The sequence below is a fragment of the Typopeltis vanoorti genome, chromosome 12, assembly GCF_054136105.1.
Source record: "Typopeltis vanoorti isolate ZY-2024b chromosome 12, IOZ_Tvanoo_1.0, whole genome shotgun sequence".
Lineage (NCBI taxonomy): Eukaryota > Metazoa > Arthropoda > Arachnida > Uropygi > Thelyphonidae > Typopeltis > Typopeltis vanoorti.
Window position 1 is genome coordinate 78,582,549 of NC_143560.1, and position 21,699 is coordinate 78,604,247.

General features: G+C 35.8%; 1 protein-coding gene across 5 annotated transcripts in view; it reads right to left on the reverse strand.

Moving 5' to 3' along the window:
* Nucleotides 1-21,699, reverse strand: part of LOC150100913 (protein NDRG3-like) — a 398,002-nt gene that overhangs the window by 226,956 nt on the left and 149,347 nt on the right. For all 5 annotated transcript variants that reach the window (XM_090401073.1, XM_090401076.1, XM_090401074.1 and 2 more), the window contains one exon: nt 18,401-18,463. In XM_090401073.1, the coding sequence (XP_090257199.1) occupies nt 18,401-18,463 (63 nt within the window). The remainder of the gene's footprint in view (nt 1-18,400; nt 18,464-21,699) is intronic.

The following is a 21,699-nucleotide window of genomic DNA, read 5'->3' on the forward strand; positions in this document are numbered from 1 at the left end:
TGATTATTATGGGTAAATTTAATTATGATAATACAGACTGGAATGATGAGATAATCTGATAATGATTGGTCCCTTATCGAGAATTATTTAGCAGAGCCAATGTTTGAAACAGGTACAGGAAGATGACCAATGTTAAATTAAGTGTGAGACGAGAGTGCACATTATCTCTACTGTTACTCATCATCTATATGAATCACATTATGAAGGAAAGTAGCATCAGGCTCAATCAAAATTGGAGATGACTATCTCCACCTCAGCTCTCTACTTTATGCAATGATGTGCTCCTAAATAAATCCAGCAGAAGTTAGAAGTTTGCAGGATTCCTTAATTAAACTGAATAAAAGCTGTAATAAATTTGGTACAAAAATCAGCAATAAAAAAAGACAAACTATGAAAATAGACAGGAACACTGAAAGCATAAACTAAATCTTATGAATCTGAGAAAGCACTGAATCACAGAAAGAAGACAGCAGATATGAAAATTCTAAGAAAAAATTATGGGAGTACAAAGATATCATGAATAGCAGATGTTAGCATTCAGAATATATGAGCAGAGCAAATCTTAGATGGTGTGTATATATATATATATATATATATATATATATATATATATATATATATATAGTCACTTAAACAGAATGAGAAAGGAAAGCTTAGCAAAACAAGTGTTTAATTGCTAAGATAGAAGGTAAAAGATCCAGAGGAAGACCACAAAGTGCCTTTGCAAGCCAAAATATAACATATGATGTCATTAGAGTTTTGACAGATAACTAATTAATTTGGAGGGAAAACTGTTGATTAGAAGTTTGTAATGTTGTAACTTTCATGTAATACTACCATGATATCTTGTACATCACATGAGGGTACATATCAGTAATTTGGTAACAATATTGGAGTCCTGACAGATAACAAGCTAATCTGGAGGAAAAACGGTTGAATAGGAGAAAAAAGAAAAATTAGAATACTAGATGAGATTGACACTGCACTCCAAGGAGTTCTTTCAATAGTGGCAAGCAGGAAAAACATGATTGTGAACAGTGACCTCGCTAGATGGAGGCAGCAGTCAGTTGACCTATGCAAATGTAGTAGTAGTAGAGATGTTTAATGCTCACTTTATTTGGTGTTTCATCCTGGTAAAACAGGCCCTATTTCTACAGGGAATGGGGGGGGGGGGTATACAGTGAATGAAGTTTTTTGAATATTTTAATATTCAAAAAACTAGACCGTCTGTATTTCATCTGTGGTTGTTAAGGTTTCAGAAAAATGAGTAAAAGCTCATGACCAGATGAGGGTAATATTTTTGAAGGTCAGTATGGATTGTTAAGGAGCACTCTTATTTTAGTAATCTGGTGAACTCTTATAATAAATTAATATTGTCATGTAATATTATATTATTAATTATAATAAAGCAGTCGATGAACAAAAGGCATATACTGCCATTTTAATGGATTTTAAAGCCATTTGGGAGGGTGCCCCCACAACAAGTAGATATTTATATTGCAATGTATGGATTTAAATATCAAGTTATTGGATTGAAATAAGCTTTCTGATATCGCACAGAGAGAGAGAGAGAAGTCTATTACAAGTATTGTGATCTGTGGGATTTCACAGGATTCAATACTGGGACTGTTATTCAATCTTAATGTCAATGATAGTGTCACTGAATTACAGGGAGTAATCCTCAAGAAGTAGCTCTTCATGAGGATTTGAATAAGTTGGACAGGCACAAATGAATGAGGATATCAGTTTAATGCACTAAATATGAGATTCTGAAATTTAAGATACACAGATGTGAGGCTGCATACTCTCACTGGAAATATATTGGAGGGAGAGGATGAAGCAAGAGATCTTGGGATGATGGCAGATAGAAATTTGAAGTTTGTGAGAGATACTGCAAAGGTCATGAAGACAATCCAGCAGACTATTGTGATACTGAGAGAGATATTGACCAGCAGAGATAAGAGTGTGAAAGGGATCATTGTATAATGCCCTAATTAAATGACAGCTGAATTACTGTTCAAATATGGTCATCAGGATTTGAAAGGCAAAAAGTAACTTTAGAGAGGGCAGAGGGCACAGAGGTTCATAACAAAAATTATTAACACTTAGGAGGCAAACAATGTTACACACAAAGCCCATCAAACTGTGCTTTAAACTCATTCAATGTATCTGCATTCACCATAATGTCAGGCAAATCATTCCATTGACCAACCACTCTTCATGCAAAAAACCTACTCCTTATGCCCCTGTTCACACCTCCTTATACAACTTCCAGGTATGTCCCTTGTTCTACCCTCATCCCCTATTCTACAAAAAATTTCTTCCACATTAACCTGGTAACAACCTTTACTAACTTAAATGTCTTGATCATATCCCCCTATTTTCCTCTTCCTCCTATTCACAAGGCTTTGCAAACTGCATTCCCTCGATCTGTTCCCATATCCCACATCCCAAAGATCAGTTATGATCTTAGTCTTCTCTGGATCCTTTTCCACATATTTTCATAACCATGAAAACCAGGGGACCAAATCTGCTGGGTTATTTGTCTGCAAAAAAATTCTATTTAACCCTTTTCTTCTTTATATTTTCTTCTTTATATACATGTACAAATGATTATATCTATATTATAGCTTTACAATATAATTCATTACTGTCCCACAGATGTGTAACATGAGTAAACATACCTGTTGCCTCATGTTACATACCTGTGTCATGTGTGAACCTAAGGAGCGGGCGTAAGTTTTGAGAGAGAGAGATCAATAATGATAAGTATGTTGTTTTTTTTTGACCAAATAACTAATGTAATAAAAAATAACTAACACTGGGTTTATGGGTCATAATGATTTAATAAACCTACTAGTTTCACCACCTAAGCTAGTGGCTTCATCTGGGTTGGGATGAACATAGAAATATACAACAAGCATTGAATAAGAATCATTAAATCACAGGTCATTCTGCCCAAAGGGCTTTGTCTATACTGACTGAGCTATGGAGGCTCTCCATGGTACCTTTGAGGTTGCATTTATTTAAAATATTTAAAGTTTATAGATGTACTCGGAACATAAATGAGATAAAGTCCTACTGTAGGAAAAATTTCTTTTGATTAATCAATTTTCTCTAAGAAGCATTCTGAAGTTTTAGCAGTGGATATGGAGAACCAATAGTGGAATTGCAAATGCTATTAACTTGTGGTTGCCAATACATATGCAGTTCACTTTATCTCATTATCCTTATTACAGAAAGGATAATAACACTAGTCAACAAATTGTTTTGTGGATATTAATATCATAAATATTAATATCCACAACAGTGGATATTAAAGATCCAACATTATTCCAAAACCAAATGTATGTAGAAACTATGAAAATTTTTCACAATTTTGACCAGAGAGTTTACAAGATATCATAGGAATCTCAAAAACTCACTGGACAGGAAAAGGATGCTTAAACATACCAGAGGGCAAAATTATTCTATTTGGGAAGAAGAGAAAATGTACATAGAGAAGGAGTTGCAATCCTAATAAAACAAAATCTTACTGCAAGCGTAACAGATATTAAGCCCATTTCATCCAGAATAATAGGAATTAGACTAAAAGCCAAAGAAAAAGGACTACACATAAAGGTTATCCATATTTACGCACTGGATGCAAGTTGCAATGAAGAAGAAGAAGACATCGAACTATTCTACAATGATCTACAAAAAGAAATAATAAATACAAACTCCAGCATAACATCTTACTCATAATTGGAGATTTCAACGCTAAGATTGGAACTTTCAGAGAAGAGCTAAAAGATGTAATGGGGATATTTGGAATTGGAACCGAAAATAAAAGGGGAGAAACTATGCTCAATTTCTGCAAAGAAAATAACCTTGTCATCTCAAACACAATGTTTTACCATAGACCTAGTTTTAAATACACCTGGACCTCACCAGAAAGAGAAATACAACATTGTATAGATTATATCCTAATTAGAAATAAATGGAAAACCTCAATGAAAAATGTAAGAACGCTCAAAAGCCTAGATTTGGATACAGACCATGAACTCCTCTCTGCAACAATGCAAATAAAATTCAAAGTCAACTATAAAAGAAATAGAATTGATAAGCTCCACATGGAAAAGTTAAAAATAACCAAATAAGATTAGACTACATTAGGAAATTTGAAGAAATAAATAGGATTCCAAGAGATGAACCGAAAACAACCTTTGGAAAACAGGAAAAAAAATATTAACTTGGCAAGGGAAACTTCAGGAATTTATAAGAGACCCAATAATAAGATAACATCTGAAATATTACAAAAATGTGAAGAAAAAAGAAAACTAAAAACAAAAATAAACAGACATACCTCAGAAGAAAACAAGAAGGAATACAAACAACTCAAAAACGAAATTGATAAACTCTGCAGACAGGCTAAAGAAAACTGGCTAAACAAAAAAGCAGAAAAATGTAATGAGGCATATAAACACCATAACTCAAAAACATCACATAACACAATTAAAGAAATTACAAAAAACTTTTCACAACTATCTCTAACAATGATCAACCATCAGGTAGAGGAAACAGGAAATCCAAATGCAATAAAAGCAATATGGATAGAACACTAAAAGGAAATCTTTAAGAATGAAAGCAATAACTACCTAATAACAACACCTCACACTAACTCAAGATATGAAGCCTTAATGATCCTTCCATCGGAAGTGGAGAATGCTCTAAAGCAAATGAAACCTGACAAAGGTTTCAGGGATAGATCAAATTCCATCAGAACTCTGGACAGAAGGAAAGAAAATCATTAAATCAGGAGAAATACCAGAAGATTGGAGAACAGGAATTATCATACCAATTTACAAGAAAGGTAATAAGAAAAATTGTAAAAACTACAGACCAATCACATTACTCAGCCATGCTTACAAAATATTTACAAGAGTCTTACAGAACAGACTAAAGAGCACATATGAGATCATTCTTAGTGAAGAACAAACACTTCAGAAACAATCGCTCCACATTGGATCAGATCTTCATAATACAAAGACTAGCAGAATTATACTGGGAACATAACAAAAATATCTATTACTGTTTTATAGATTTTAAATAGGCATTCAACTCAATAAACAGAGTAACCTTATTAAGAATATTAAAACAGAAACAAATCGATGAAGATACCCTAAACTTCTTAGAAAGATATTATAGTCTCACAGAAGCAATAATTAAATTGAGTAGCATAACAATGGATAAAATAAACGTCAGTAAAGGAATAGTCCAAGGATGTCCCATCTCCCCATACCTTTTTAACATCTACCTTTTTAACATCTAACATTTAACATAACTAGAAGATATGGTTAACCAAGTCTTGGAAGGAGAAAAAGGGGGGGTCAACCTAAATGGATATATAACCTTAATAACATAAAATACGCAGATGACATTGTAATGATAGCAGACACAAAAGAAAAAATGGTGAACCTAATAACCAAACTAAACAATACGGCTAAAGAATACAACATAACCATAAATACATACAAAACAAAAATCTTGATAATTGGAAAAAACGAAGAAAAACACTTCTCCTTGAATGGATCAACAATTGAACAGATAAAACAATTCAACTATTTAGGAACAGTAATAACAGAACACCTAGATACCATGACCACTATTTAACATAGAATATCGACTGCATGGTAATCATTTAATAAGCTAGGTAAAATCTGGAAAAATAATAAAATTTCCAAACCTCTAAAAATAAAATTATATAATGCAATTATAATACCAGCTGTACTATATGCTTCAGAAACTTGGACACTCAAGCATCTCTGTCTTAGAGATACAAAAACTGGAGGCTTTCGAGATGAAATGTCTCAGAAAAATAAATAAAACAAAGTGGACAGAAAAGAATAAAAACGTAAGACAAACGTAAGAAAATAAACTGTAAGACAAGACCTAAAATATACAGACTCATTAATAGAAAACATCTTCAATGGTATGAACATGTCGAGAGAATGCCATCAAAAAGACTACCCAACCTTGCTCTGTATGCAAGAACTAAATGGATAACATCAATAAAGGTCAACTCTGGATTACGAACATATAGACAGCTCACCAGCCATGCAAGAAACCAAGACTCCTGGAAGTTGTTGTGGAAACATGGAAGACTCAATCCATCCTCGACAGAAGAGGACAGTAAGTAAGTTTATGAGAATCCTTGGCATTGGAGTTTCCTTGGCTTGAACTACTTGAACACAACTGCTGCCCAAGCATCTATATATTTGCCTTTTATTAGTACAGGTAACCCTCATATAACGTGGTACTTATACAACGTGTTTTCAATATAACACGGTCTACAAATTGTAGTATCCCTTGTTCAATGCGGTTTCGATATAACACGGTTTACAATTTCTAGTAACCCTTTATTTATTTTTTTCATATTTTTTACCGCAGGACTTAAAAATCAAATTTTATCTTCATTAAATTTGTGTCTGCCCGTATCGCGCAAGTAGTTATAAGTATTGAATTTAGTTTTATTGTATCACTGAATAAGGTACTGTACAGAGGCTTTTGCAGTCTGTGTCATTCTCAACAAATAGTGCAATTAGAGATAGATGGAATAAAAACAGCGCTAACTAATAAATCATATTGTTGACGAGTGGGTGATAATAAGGGAGTTCGAGGTTATATCGTAGTGTGTAGTGTTCGTGCAAGCTCCTGATAAGATAAGTATTATTTTCAGTTATCGTTGATAAAATTAGTTAATATTGCGCAGTTTTGTTTGCCTTGCATATTTTAGTGCGTCTGTTTGTGTGTTTTTGGTGTGTATAACTTATTATTTGATAAAACACGTTGCAATAATTATGGCACCTGTAGGAAGGAAAATGGTGGCCAGTAATGATGGTTCACCATCGTTATCAAAGAACAGCAGTATAAAAGAAATGAGTCAGTGTACTAGCTGTGAAATGTACGCTTTACGGAGTGCGGTCGGAGTGTGGATAGATGATAATAAAGGATTGAATGTGTGTAGAAAATGCAGGGAGAATGAGGAATTGAAGTGTATTTCGGATCGTCAGTGTGATATTTTTGTCAGACTTTAGAATGAAGAAAATAGCGATAAGGCAAGAAATGGCAAGGTTGTACATGAGAATTATGAGAGTGAGAATGTAGAAAGTGTGAATGATAGTATTAATGGTTTCTCAGAGAATAAAAAAGATGAGATAGATGCATTGAATGAGATCGCGTTGTTGAATGGTGCAATACAAAGGGCAAAACAGTAGCTAGAGTGCATGAACAAAAGTCGACTGAATGAACCAACCAATAATAAAAGGTATGACAGGAAAAATAGGCGTATGAATGTGAACATGAACAAAATGAAGGAGAGAGTGCTGTATGGAGACTCGTTAGTACGAGGTGTGTTAGTAGAGGATTTGACAAAATCGTACCAACCTGGTGCGACCATAAAGGATGTAACTGAGTCTATTAGAGAGCAAAAGGAAAGGGTGAAAGAAATGATTGTTTGGCAGGTACGAATGATTTGAAAGGAGATAAAATGGAAATGATAGAAGACCTGAATGAATTGTTTGAGGTAGCAAAAGAAAAGAGTGAGAGAGTTAGAATAATTAGTCTTTTGCCATGGTATGACAGTGAAATGTTTAAAAGGAGGGCCATAATTGCGAATGACTTTATGCGTAGGTTATGTATGACGAGTGGTGTGGAATTTGTGGACGTGTGGAGTGAGTTTGATGGGCGAAAGGATCTATATAAGATGGATGGCTTGCATTTGAATGGTTATGGTGTAAGGAGACTTGAGAAAGTGTTGCTGAATGTAGTGGATGTGCAAATTCAGGGAAACTAGATTCGTTAAGGGGGGGGAGTAGATATACAGTCCTTAGGGAGGCAGTTGAATGTAAGAATGAATATAATATGCTAGAGCAAATAAGGACAACAAACCAGAGTGGGATAGTTAATATAAGGCATCAAGGTAGGGTTGGGGCTAATGGTGGTCTTAAATTCATGTACACTAATGCTAGGAGTATTAGGAACAAGAAGGAAGAGTTTTTGGCAATGGTTGGCACTTCCAGACCACAGGTTATTGGTATTAGTGAAACATGGCTGACTGTAGATGATATAGCTAGTGGGATTGAATGTGATGGGTATAGTGTGTTCAGGAATGACAGAGAGAATAAAATGGAGGGAGGAGTATTGTTGATGATAGCTGATGAGCTCCAGCCAAGGAGAATAGAAGTTGAATTGCAGGATAGAGAAAAGAGCACATTTGAGGCCATTTGGTGTGAGATTGTGGCTAGCAGAACTAAATATACAATTGGGTGCTGCTATAGACCAGGTGATGGAAAAGATGGTGGTGACAATATGCACAAGCAAATAGAAGAAATGAGTGGAAGGAGGGTGATTATTATGGGCGATTTCAACTATGGTCGCATTGATTGGAGTGAGGAGAGGACACACGGGAGGAAGGAATTGGATTTTATGCGGTTATTAAGGGATAATTATCTGCGACAGCATGTAATGGAGAATACTAGGGGTCAGAGAGTGCTTGACCTAGTAATTACATCTGAGGATTTGGCTGTAACAAATATGACCACATTGCCACCAATCGGTGAGAGTGATCATAGGGTCTTGACTTGGGAGGTGGCTAAAGGTGTAGAATTTTCAATTAAGACAGGGTACATGTGGAATTATCGGGCTGGAAAGTATGACAAGCTTAGGAGTTTGATTGGTTCAGTGCCATGGCATGTACAACTGCAAGGACTAGAAGTTGATAGTACATGGGAGGTAGTTAAGAAGTGCTTGCATGAAGCAATGGCTGACTGTATACCTAGAGTCCGAATAATAAATCAAGTAGGGGTTAAATGGATGAATAACACCATTAAGCTTGAGCTGCAAAAAAAGAAACAACTATGGAGGGAATTTAAGGAGAAAGGTGAACGGCAGGCACATGAACGGTATAAAGCGCAGGCCAGAAGGGTGACGAGTGTGGTAAGAAAAGCAAAAAAGGATTACGAAAGAACATTGGCCATGCAGGCAGGCTAAAGAGAATCCTAAGAAGTTTTTTAGATATGTAGCAAGTAAAAGGAAAAATGTACATGGCAGAATGATTTTAAAGAATGCCGATGGTAGGGAGGTAACTGAATCAGTTGAGATAGCTGAGTTACTGAGTGAGCACTTTGCAAGAATATATCATCCAGGTGGTGACATTGCAGAAACGAATAAACCAGTAGATTATACGGGAATTGTGGTGAATGAAGTGGAGGTGAGTAGTCTATTGCATAACCTCAATGTCAATACATCTGTGGGATTGGATGGTATGGCAGTTCATGTCGTGCGAGAAGCAGCTAAAGAATTGTCAGTACCCTTGACCATTTTGTTTAATTTGAGTCTCGGGTCTGAGTTAGTCCCGAGCGGGTGGAAGGAGGGGAAAATAGTTCCACTGCATAAAGGTGGTTCCAAGACTGCTGTTGCAAATTACCGACCGATTAGCATATCAGGAATCATTGTCAAGGTCTTAGAGAAATTAGTCAAGAAAAGAATACAGGATTGGATAGATGAAAATGGGATATTGTATGGGGGACAACATGGTTTTGTGAAGGGTAGATCATGCCTCAGTAACTTGCTCATGTTTTATAACACAGTGACGGCTGAACTGGATAGGGGTAATGGGTTTACAGTGATACTACTGGAACTTGCCAAGGCCTTTGACAGGATACCACGTGGAACCCTAACCAGTAAACTGGAGCAGATGGGGATAGATATAGGGTTGGTAAGATGGATAGGAGGGTGGTTGAAGGAGAGATACCAGAGAGTGGTTTATTCAGGAGTGGAGTCAAAAAGACATCTTGTGACTAGTGGAGTGCCGCAGGGCTCTGTTCTTGGACCACTGCTTTTCAATTTGTTCATCAATGATATTGAAAAGGATTTGAGAGGAAGTGTTCACTTGTTTGCTGATGATGCAAAGTTGGGTAGAGCAATTGCGAGTGCACAGGATGTCAAAATTTTACAGGATGATTTGGATAGTTTGGAGGACTGGGATAGGAAAAATGGATGTCAGTTTAATGTGGCAAAATGTAAGGTTATGCACTTTGGGGTGAAAAGAACAGCAGCAGTATATCGCATTGGTGGAACCGTACTCCAGGAGATTGATGAGGCCAGGGATTTGGGAGTGCTGGTGGATAGGGAGTTGAAGTTTAGGGGGCACATTGCAAAAGTAACTAAAACAGCTCACCAAATCACTTGGCTTATGAAAAATACTTTAACATGCAGAGAGAAGCAAGTTGTTGTTCCTCTGTATCGAGCCTTGATAAGACCCCATCTGGACTTCTGTGCCCAGTTATGGGCACCAGGGTTTCTTCGTGATGGGGAGGAAGTGGAGAGGGTCCAGAGACGAGTGACCAAGATGATAGCAGGTCTGTGGAATGAACCTTATGAGAATAGGTTGAGGATTTGTGGGTTGCAGAAATTGGACGATAGGCGAAGGAAGAGTGATATGATTGAGACATTCATACTGAAGGGTTTTTATAAGATTGATCCAGAAGATATTTTTGAAAATATGACTGGTGGTGGGAGGACTAGGGGCCATGCATGGAAGCTGGGCAAGAGCGTGGTTGACAAGGGTGTTAGAGCTAGGTTTTTTACTTGGAGAGTGGTGAATGAGTGGAATAAGCTTCCAGAGTCTGTTGTGGGTGCTACGACCGTGAATGAGTTCAAGGCAAGATATGATAGATACTGTGTGAATGTTGAATAGTTGTTCCAGACATGATGTTAGGGCCTCCCTCGATGAGTCTGTCGACTCCTTGGAGTTTCCCGGAACAATAATAATAATAATAATAATAATATGTCCCCTCTCACAGAAACTATGCTGTATAGACTTAAGCAAAACCATATGTTGCACCGAAATACAGTATCTAACTAAAAACTATTGTCCAATTTTTCAATCATGAAATGAGTGTTTGTTTTATTGCATTTCAAATTCTCGATGTCATTATGACAGATCACAAAGGCTAACTTAAAATAAAAGACTACCAAGAATTGAAACATAACATATAATGAATGTGTGAGTTCACCTGCCAAAAAGCCATAAAATTCAACCAAGGTTTGAAAGGTTGTGTGAGTTGTGTGAGTTTGTGTCAGTAATGAGAAGTTCCATTGGAATGATAAATGACACCCTGTTGTGAATGTGTTAAAACTAATAGTGAATGTTGTTATGACAGTTTCAGATGTTATGGAATTCGATTGAAGAGAATTAGCATTTCAACTCAACACTTGTCGGTTGCTTTTGTCTTTGGGTCGCGTGATCTTTTGTTAATACCGCACCAATCATATGCATGTCTGTCTTTATAGCTGCTGTCTTGTGTAAAACAAAATTCAGCTTATACATATTGCAACAATTAAAAAAAACTTGAATAATTTATAAGCGTTGAAAGTTTATTTTTCACTAGGTTAGACTATAATAAATTTAGTTTAATCCTTTATCCTAGTGAGAGCAAACAAAGTTTGTGCCTGAAAATATCTTCAGGACTGAATATAGTGTTGTACTATCTTACCTGGGTAAGTAGTGCAACACCAGGGCAACTCGTAGCAAAGGTGGAGCAAGCTTACCAACACTCCTATCCCAGTATCTCCCATAATGCAAAACACATCTCCTTGTGGATGTGTATACTGTTATGCATTAAGGGATTAGCCATAACAGTATACATATCCACAAGGAGATGTGTTTTGCATTATGGGAGATACTGGGATAGGAATGTTGGTAGCTTGCTCCACCTTTGCTAAGAGTCGCCTTGGTGTTGCACTACTTACCCAGGTAAGATAGTACAACACTATATTCAGTCCTGAAGATAGTGTATAAAGAGTTTATTGTTGAAAATTGTCTTCGTTTTCTGCCAGGAAAGCGCATTTAAAATCATAAGTGTTATTCTCAAGCTGAACAGTTTATTTTCTGGTGAGCTATATACATATGTAATGCTTTTTTTTATGTAAAAGTTTATTTTTATTGTAATGGTCACTAAAACTTCAACAAAAGGGGAAAAAAACCAACATTGAAGAGGGAATTCATTTCTCATGAAGAAAAAATTAAAATCTTGGATCAGTTGAAAATTGGATAAAAACCAGGAGTTGTTGCAAGGATTCTGAATTTAAATGAATCAACAATTCGAACAATCAAACAAAATGAACATAAAATCCGAGAAAGTGTTATTGCTGGGTCAATGGTAAGTGCAAAGTGCGTTGCTCATGTTCGCAATATTCTAATAGAAAAAATGGAGAAATCTCTAATGATTTGGATAGAAGATTGCACTTAAAAGAAAATTACTCTGGACAGACACCTTATTAAGCAAAAAGCTCTCAAAGTTTATAAACATTTAAAAGAACTCGATCAAGATTTTTCAGAAGAAATCTCTCAGCATGGATTTTGTGCCAGTAAGGGTAGGTTCTAAAACTTTAAAAAGCGGTTTTCTTTGTATAATCTTAAAATCCAGGGAGAATCAGCATCAGCAGACATTGAAGCTGCCCCGAAATACCCAGCAGAACTTTTAAAAATCATTAAAGAAGGTGGTTACAGTGCTGATGAATCTGGGTTATATTGGAAAAAAATGCCAAAACGCACCTATATTTCGAAAATTGAAACATCAGCTTCTGGATTCAAAGTTTCCAAAGATAGAATTACTCTACTGTTTTGTAGTAATGCATCAGGTGATTACATGACAAAACCAATGTTTACTAACCGATCCGCAAATCCTCGTGCAATGAAAGAGCTCGACAAGTCCACCCTTTATTGGCGGGCCAACAAAAAGGCATGGGTTACAGCTAGCATGTTTGAAAATTGGTTTTTCAAGTGTTTTGTACCCGATTTAGAAAGTTACACAAAGAAAAAGAATATGGACTTCAAAATTCTACTAACTTTAGATAACGCACCAGGCCAACCAACAAATTTAAGCCATCCGAATATTAAAATAACTTTTTTGCCACCTAATACTACTTCACTTATTCAACCACTCGACCAAAGAATAATATCAACGTTTAAGCCATATTATATTCGCCGAACATTTCAATTAATTTTGGAAAAAATGGAATCTAATCCAAACATGACACTGCCTCAAGCGTGGAAAGAGTTTTCAATATTGAATTGTGTAAAAGTTATTTCTCTGTCCATTAAGGAATTACAACCTCAACGCTGAATGCTTGCTAAAAAAAAATATGGCCTGAAGCCATTATTGAACAAAATTTCGTACCTCCAGTAGATGCCGAGCTATGTCGTATAATAAACGTCGCACACGTTTTTGGTGCAGAGGGTTATGCAATATGGTTGAAAACGAAATTAGTGAATTAATTGATGGAGAAACAGATTTAAATGAGGAGGAACTGGTACAATTAATAGATGGTGTCGAACCAAATGGCGGGGAAAGTTCTGTCGAAGATTCTCATTGTGATGAATCCATTAAAGAATTCAGTTTAAAGAAATTAGCAGAAGGATTGGACTTGGCAAGAAAGTTAGAAAGTTATTTTACTGATAATGATCCCTCAATGGAGTGCTCGGGAAAATTCATGAGACAATTGGATATTTGTTTAGCACCATATTATGAACTTAATAAAAAATTGCAGCATAGTGGAAAGCAAAGTCTTATTACTGATTTCTTGATGACTAAACCAGCCAAAGTATGCAACGAGAATTATACAAATGATGTCCAAGAGATTGCAAGTGGTGACGATCTCCGGCCACTTAAAGAACATCTATGAAATGTTATTTCTGAAGACAGTGATGACGATTAAAATATGCACTTTATTTTATTGTGTCTAAAACATTTATGCATTATGTGCAATGAAATTTATGTACAATTTGTAATTTTTATAATTTTATACTATGTATTTGTCTCATAGTTTATGTTTTCTTAACTTACATGAATTACGTCAATTAAATAAAAATATTGATTTTGTTGGATGTCATTGTTGTTTATATAATTTAAAAAAAAAAAAAAAACGAATTTGGAACCTAACCCGACTTTTTCTATGTGATCTAAGTCTCGTATTACGTGATTTATATAACACGACAATTCTATGGAACCTAACATCCGCGTTATACGAGGGTTACCTGTACATTTGATAAAGGTCTCACTGGCCTGAGAGCTATCCACTATACAGAGATCAATGTACTGGGTGTTTCAAAAGGGTGTATACAACTTTGCAGGAGAACAGAGAATAACTCAGAAGATATACAAGAGCTGAGTGAGTGTCATAATGTAGTGAAACACATCAATTTTTGGTCACGTAACTTTAGTACCAAATGATAACACTAGATGGCATAATATGTCAAACCATTTGAAAATGGCAACTTTCAATGGTACGTTGTGTGTTTTGGTTTGAGAAAATGAAGTCTGCAACACAAGTTCAAAGGAATTTGTGCATGCAATATGGCAAAAAAACTCTTGCACGAAATTCTTGTGCCACATGTAGGTGATGATCTACATGTGGCACAAGAATTTCGTGCAAACAAGCTGTTCTGTGCATTATCCAAGGTCAACAGGAAGACCACGTGCTGCAGATGTTGTGGAAGAAATTTGGAAAGTTTTCGGAAAAGCCCTGGCAAGTCAACCAGATGTGTTTCATCAAATTGGAATTCCACATGTGACTGTGTGGCATGTTATAAAACAGTGTCTACATTTAAGGCCCTACAAATTTACCCTTGTAAAACATTTGAAGAAAGATGATAAGAAGATACCAAGATTTCGGTATGGAAATTATCAGTAGGATAGAACAAAATGAGGACTTATTGGACACGATTGCTTTCAGTGATGAGTGAGCTTTTCACATAAATGGGAAAATAAACACTCACAATTGCAGAATTTGGGGAAGCAAAAATCCATGTGCCATCGTAGAACATGTTCACAGCATCCCAAAGGCTAATGTTTTTTGCACCATAAGCAAGAAGAAAGCATATGGACCTTTCTTTTTTTTCTGAGTCTACTATTATTGGTGGTGTGTATCTGGACGTGCTACTTGGGTACCTAATACCACAATTAGATGACGATGACCATGACAGATGCTTATATTTCCAGCAAGATGGAGTACCTCCTCATTACCTCACAGACGTAAGGTCATACCTCAGCATCCACTTCCCGGACAGATGGATTGGTAGAGGGGTGCCTGTAGCATGGCCACCACATTCCCCCAACCTTATGACATTATATATTTTCTTGTGGAGCTTTGCAAAAGATCGAGTGTTTGTGCCACCACCACCAGCCAAGTTGAATGAAGTGCATTTTAGAATTACTGCCACCATAGCTGAAGTTATGCCAGATATGCTCTGCTGTGTGTGAGAGAGGAAACTGATTACATATGGGACGTCTGCAGAATTATTGGAGGCAGCAATATCGTACTTTTACTGTCTTTGTTGAAACACGCATTATACTACATTTGCATGGTAATAAAAATTGTTCATCTACCACTATTTACTTCTATTGTCATTCAAAGTTGTATATCCCTTTTGAAACACCCTGTATAAGTAAAGGATCTTCTCTAAAAACTAAGCAATCTCCCAGATTACTCTAAATTCCATGAGTGACCCGAAGGATCATTTAACTCGCTACTCAGCAGTAGTTCTACTCAGTCACAGACTCACCCTACTGCTGAGCAGAACCTCTTATATCCCAGGGAAAAGCATTCACCGAAGCTGTCCTGATAGAGGCCACCCTGGAAAACACCAATCCCGTGAAGCTCAAGAGCTCTCCTCAGGCAGAAACCTTAAGAGATCAAAACTCTCATTCAATATTAAAGCAATCCAATGTCAGAGACTCGTATTTTTCATAAGTGAACTGATTATAGGCTTAGAGTCCAAGGATATGGATGGCCTATCTGCATCCTACATAACATCTTCCAATGAGAATAATACAAGAATAGGACCATAGAACTCTGATAATTCCAAAAGGTAATCACAAAATACTGAGATACTAGACATAGAATCAGCACAAAAAGAATTATAAGCCAATAAGCAGCAATAAACTCAATATAGCATGAGCACTAATCCAAAACTACTGATGTAGTTCCACTTAGATACAAGTTGTATTTATTTATTTATTTACTTTTTATTGTTTTTATCTGTTCCTCAGCAAAGCTGAGGCTAGAGTTCAAGCACTACCCAGGTAGTATAGCATACCATAGTGAATCATTGTGTAGTTTGTATCTTTGTGTGTATGTGTGTGTGTGATGATGGCCTTAATATAAAAGCCAAAATGTACAATAGTTATTTTAATTTAAAATTAAGCTACTATTCTAACATAGTAGTTATCTCTCTTATATGCTCTCTTACTCCACCAGCATCTACCATACACCATGGAAATTAGTCCAACCTATTCCCAAGAAAGGTGACAGATAATTACCATCAAACTATATCCCAGTCTCTCTCTCACCTCAGTCCTCTGCAAAGTAATGGAGAGAAAATCATCAATAGCAAACTTCTATGCTATCTTGAAAGTACTCAATAAATAACCTCCAGTAAGGATTCCGTTAATGCGGTTCAGCAGCAGATCTGTTCACCTATTTCACACGCCTCTGTATAAGCACCATGGAAAAGTTTGGCAAATCCCAAGTTACTACACTATATATTCAAAAGGAAAGAGATATTGGAGAGGATTCAGAGGCGACTACCCAAAACAGCTTCTGATCTCTGGAATGTTGAATATGAAGAAAGGTTGAGACGATGCAATTTGCAGAGTCTAGTGAATAGGAGGAAGAGGAACAATATGATAGAGATGTATAAGTTACCAAGCTCCGGTGACAATCTTGTAAGCAGGCAGACATTCAAAGTAATGTTATGTTGTCACACTAAGAAATTCACAACAACTTTCATATGATAATACATACTGTAATTTTTAAATGCTGTTTAAATTTTATTTTGTGAAATATAAAATTCACATTAAATTTTTCGGCAGATCGAAAAACACGACCAACAAACTTCACATGCTACAATTTCTACAGATGGCATCACAAAACATGAACAGGTAGGTTCTCGAAATATATATTCAATTATCCGGCAAAATCTCGTATCCAGAATCAGCGAAATCCCATTGTTGCCGGTTAAGAGAGATTCTACTGTATATAATTTCTTGGTATCTGTAATTTATATCTCCACTCATATTCATCATCTATATGGATCACATTATGAAAGAAAGTGGCAATAAATCTGATATTAGAATTGCAGATATCAAACTTAGTTCTTTCTTTCTTTATGCAGATGATGTACTCCTAAACACATCCAGTTCAAGTATCCAGGATTCTCTAAATAAATTGAATAATAGCTGTAACAAATTTGGCATGAAAATCAACAATAAAATGACTAAAACTATGAAAATAGGCGGGAACATAAAAAACATCACCTGCATTCTGAATGCAGAACCTATAGAACAAGTAAAATATTTCAGATATTTAGGCACAGTTTTCAGTGAAGATTGTAAGTTAAATCTGGAAATAGACAACAGAATATGCAAAGCTGGTATAGTGAGGAGTCAGGCAAATAAATTTATATGGAATAAGAGAGAAATTAGTCAAAACACTAAACTAGCAGTATACAAGAGTGTGTTCAAACCAGTTTTAAGTTATGGATTGGAGATTTGGGTTAGAAATAAAGCACTTGATCAAAGATGATTAGAGACCACAGATATGAAAGTTCTTAGAAAAATTATGGGCCTGAATAGATGGCATCAATGACAGAATCATATTAAAAATGAAGACATTAGGAAAGCACTTGACATTGTTTGCATTCAAAAATGTGTAAGCAGAGCTAATGAGTAAAGGTATGACCATTTAGATAGAATGGGTGAGGAAAGGTTAGCAAACAGGTGTTTGCCAAAATGGCAGAAGAGAGACTTAGACAAAGACCAAGGTAAAAGTGAATTGACTCAGTCAGAAGTGCCTCAGAAGTACGAAATGTTAGATATGACAATATTGAAGTGTTGACAAGTAATAGACTAATTTGGAGGAAAATTGTTGATAAGCAATTAATAATAATGTAAAGTTAATCATATAGTGCTATCATAATAGCCTGAACATCCTTTGAGGGTATATATATCAGGAAATTGATGATGATGTTTGTTGATTTGATATTTTTGTCAAAATCTAGTAATTGTTAATGACAGTCATGATAATCAGCTTGTAAAGCACAATTCTATCATCTTTTTGAAAAGGCTTCACACTTCTGTGTATCAGAATAAACTTCAAACTATTTCAGGACCACACCAAAACAGGAATACTGAAGTACTGTCTGGAATATTATTACTATTACACTATTACTATTATTTTTACTATCACTGTTATATATTACTAATAATATTCCGAATAATAATTCCATTTTCTCTGAGAACAACAGTAAGTATTTTACTATTCAACTAGAAAATATGAAAAGCAGTATTTAAGTTACCCATAAAATTCCATCACAGCTGCTACCATTTCAGAGAGCTGATCCATTGTAGGATACATGAAACTAAAAAAACAAATAAATAAAAATATGATTAGTTATCAAATCACATGCAGAGTAATATATATGTTTGCAAACTCATCACCGGGACAAAATAATATTTTCGTACATATTTTTATTACCATATAGAACAGTCATAACAGATTTGTTGAGGCAGCTACTGTTTAAGTTAATAGCTTTAACTTAAAATTCACTAACTCGACATTTCATTTTGACTTTCACATCAAGGGCATCAGCAAGTGTATATAAATATATAAAAATTATAACTAATCCAATGTTGCACTAAATTAAACCTATTATTATAAAAAATAATTAAGAAGATAAAACTGAAGACTACTGTTTTCAGCAATGATAGAATACAGTTGAAGATAGTGAAGGTACATTTACAGAGTAAAAGTAAAGAATCAGGGAAACTGGATACAATTAGAGTGAAGAATGCATATGAACACAAACATAAAGAAATGACTGTAGTGATCATGAGAGTGATCACAACAGTGAATGTCACAACAAAGGTGAGAACACAGAATATGGAAGGGATGATCCTACAAACTATATACAATGGGAAAGGTCAAGTTTAGGAATTAAAACAGTCTACTTATTTGAGCTGGTCAGGCTGTAAAGGTCAACAAGTCCCTCTCATGCATATTTGCTAAAGCCAGAAGCAATGGAATAAAGAAAAAATTCATGGCATTAGGATATGCAAAAAGAAATAGAATGTCATGAGTATAGTGCATTAAGAGAAGGCAGAGACAGCAGGAAGAGAAAAAGTATTGTTAACGATAGAAGAGTCACTGAATTCTACTAAAGTAGAGATCCAGAATAAGGGTAGAAATACAGATCTTATGAGTTGTAGAATTGAGACACTGCTTGGTGCAAGGGTAATATAAGACCAAATATATACCTAGGTGGGTTATGTCAGACCAGAGAGTATTGTTTTTCTTGTTCCCACTGCTCTAAGCTGTCTATGCAACATACATTAATGGATACAAGAAGAGCAAAAACTGAAATTTATGGAAAGTTGCAATTTTTTTTTTTTTTAATTTAACTGCCATTCACGATAGGTAGTAAATCTATAAAAGCACATTAGTATTGTGGGTGAGCTAAGATTCGTTTTGTGTTTTTTTTACTATTTTTAATATTTTTTTCATTTTTTTAAAAATTATTTTCTTCATAATAATCAAAAAAGTCTGCTCTGGAAATCAGGCACACCTTCTTCAAACCACACCAGGAAGAGAAAAAGCAGAGATCCAGAATAAGGTAGAAATACAGATCTTATGAGTTGTAGAATTGAGACACTGCTTGGTGCAAGGATAATATAAGACCAAATATATACCTAGGTGGGTTATGTCAGACCAGAGAGTATTGTTTTTATTGTCCCCACTGCTCTAAGCTGTCTAATCAACATACATTAATTGATACAAGAAGAGCAAAAACTGAAATTTATGGAAAGTTGCAACTTTTTTTTTTTTTTTAAATTTAACTGCCATTCACGATAGGCAGTAAATCTATAGAAGCACATTAGTATTGTGGGTGGGCTAAGATTCTTTTTGTTTGTTTTTTTACTATTTTTAATATTTTTTTCATTTTTTAAAAATTATTTTCTTCATAATAATCGAAAAGTCTGCTCTGGAAATCAGACATACCTTCTTCAAAAAACACCAGGCTTCCAATAAGCAGGGCAATGGTCCTGGATAACAAGATTGTCTCCCACCTAAGGATATTTCATACCCACATAATCCTACTGAGCATTCAAAATCACATCCTGTTGGGTGGAGAGCTAGTACACTATCCACTCAGCTAACTGAGCCAATGAACTGTGGGATATAGAAAGCAGAAGGTGGAAAAACTGTCAGAAGAGAGAGATAGATAATTTATAATAATTATTATTATTATTCAGGCCTCCATGGAGTCAAAAGATTCATCGTGGGAGGTCCTTCCTAGGAAACACAAAGTCTATCATAGCACTCGAACTCATTGACCATTCTTGCTTTCACCACTTTATCAGGCAATGCATTCCACAGTTCACCCACCCTCCATGCGAAGAAACCACTTCTCACTCTCTTGCTCACAGCTTCCTTTCATAACTTCCAGGGATGGCCCCTTGTCAACGCTCCTTCCCGCTGTTCCATCAAGCAAAAAAATTCCCCATTGTCAACCCTGTAACTACCTCTCAACAGTCTAAAAGTCTCAATCATATCACCTCTCCTTCTTCTATCTACCAAACTCTGCAGTCCACATTCCCTCAGCCGATCCTTATAACTAACACTGTACAGTCCTGAAACCATCTTTGTTATCTGCCTCTGTAATCTTCCACGGTTAGTTTATCTCCTTCAAAAAGCTAGCTTTTTCTCATAATTAGCTTTGGTCTTCCTTACCATACCAGTCATCCTTCTTGCTTGCATCTTACACTGCTTATGATTATGATAATTATGTTTTTCTTTATAATCCATTCACAACCTCTTGTGTGCATCTCCTGTTTAATGAAGCTATGCAAACTAACTCCTACCTGATTTATCCTTCTGACTCTAAGTATAAGATGTAGATGGGCCTCTCCCATTCTATGAAAGTGCTCTTTCATGTTCACCTGATAACAATTCCTGACTAGCTTATATATCTCAATCATATCCCCCCCCCGTCTTCCTCCTATTCACGAGGCTCTGCAACTTACATTCTCTCAATCTGTCCTCTTACTCCACATTCCAAAGACCACTGACTACCTTTGTGAATCTTCTCTGGATCCTTTTCAACATATCTTCATCACCATGAAAACCCAGTGACCAAATCTGTGCACAATAATCCATATGAGGCGTGATCAAGGCCTTATACAATGGAATCATAACCTCTCTATTTCTGCATGTCAGGGTCCTTCGCATCATTGCCATTATTCGATATGATGTCTTCATAACTTGTGCAATGTGGCCCCTGAATATCAGTTCCTTGTCTACCATTACTCCTAGATCTCTCTCTCTCTCTCTCTCATCTACTCTACTTCCATTAAAGTTTTCCCACCAAGTGTATACTTTGCATCCCATCGTTGCTTACCAAATCTAAAAACCTTACACTTTGCAACACTGAACTAACGTTCTACTTACCTGCCCATTCATGCAATCTATTCGAGTCCTCTTGTAAGACAATAACACCCGCTTGACTCTGCATTGCTCTCTCTCTCCCCAGTTTTGCATCAGCTGCATATCACTAGTTAAACCCAACCCAATATCATTAACATACAAATTGAACAACAA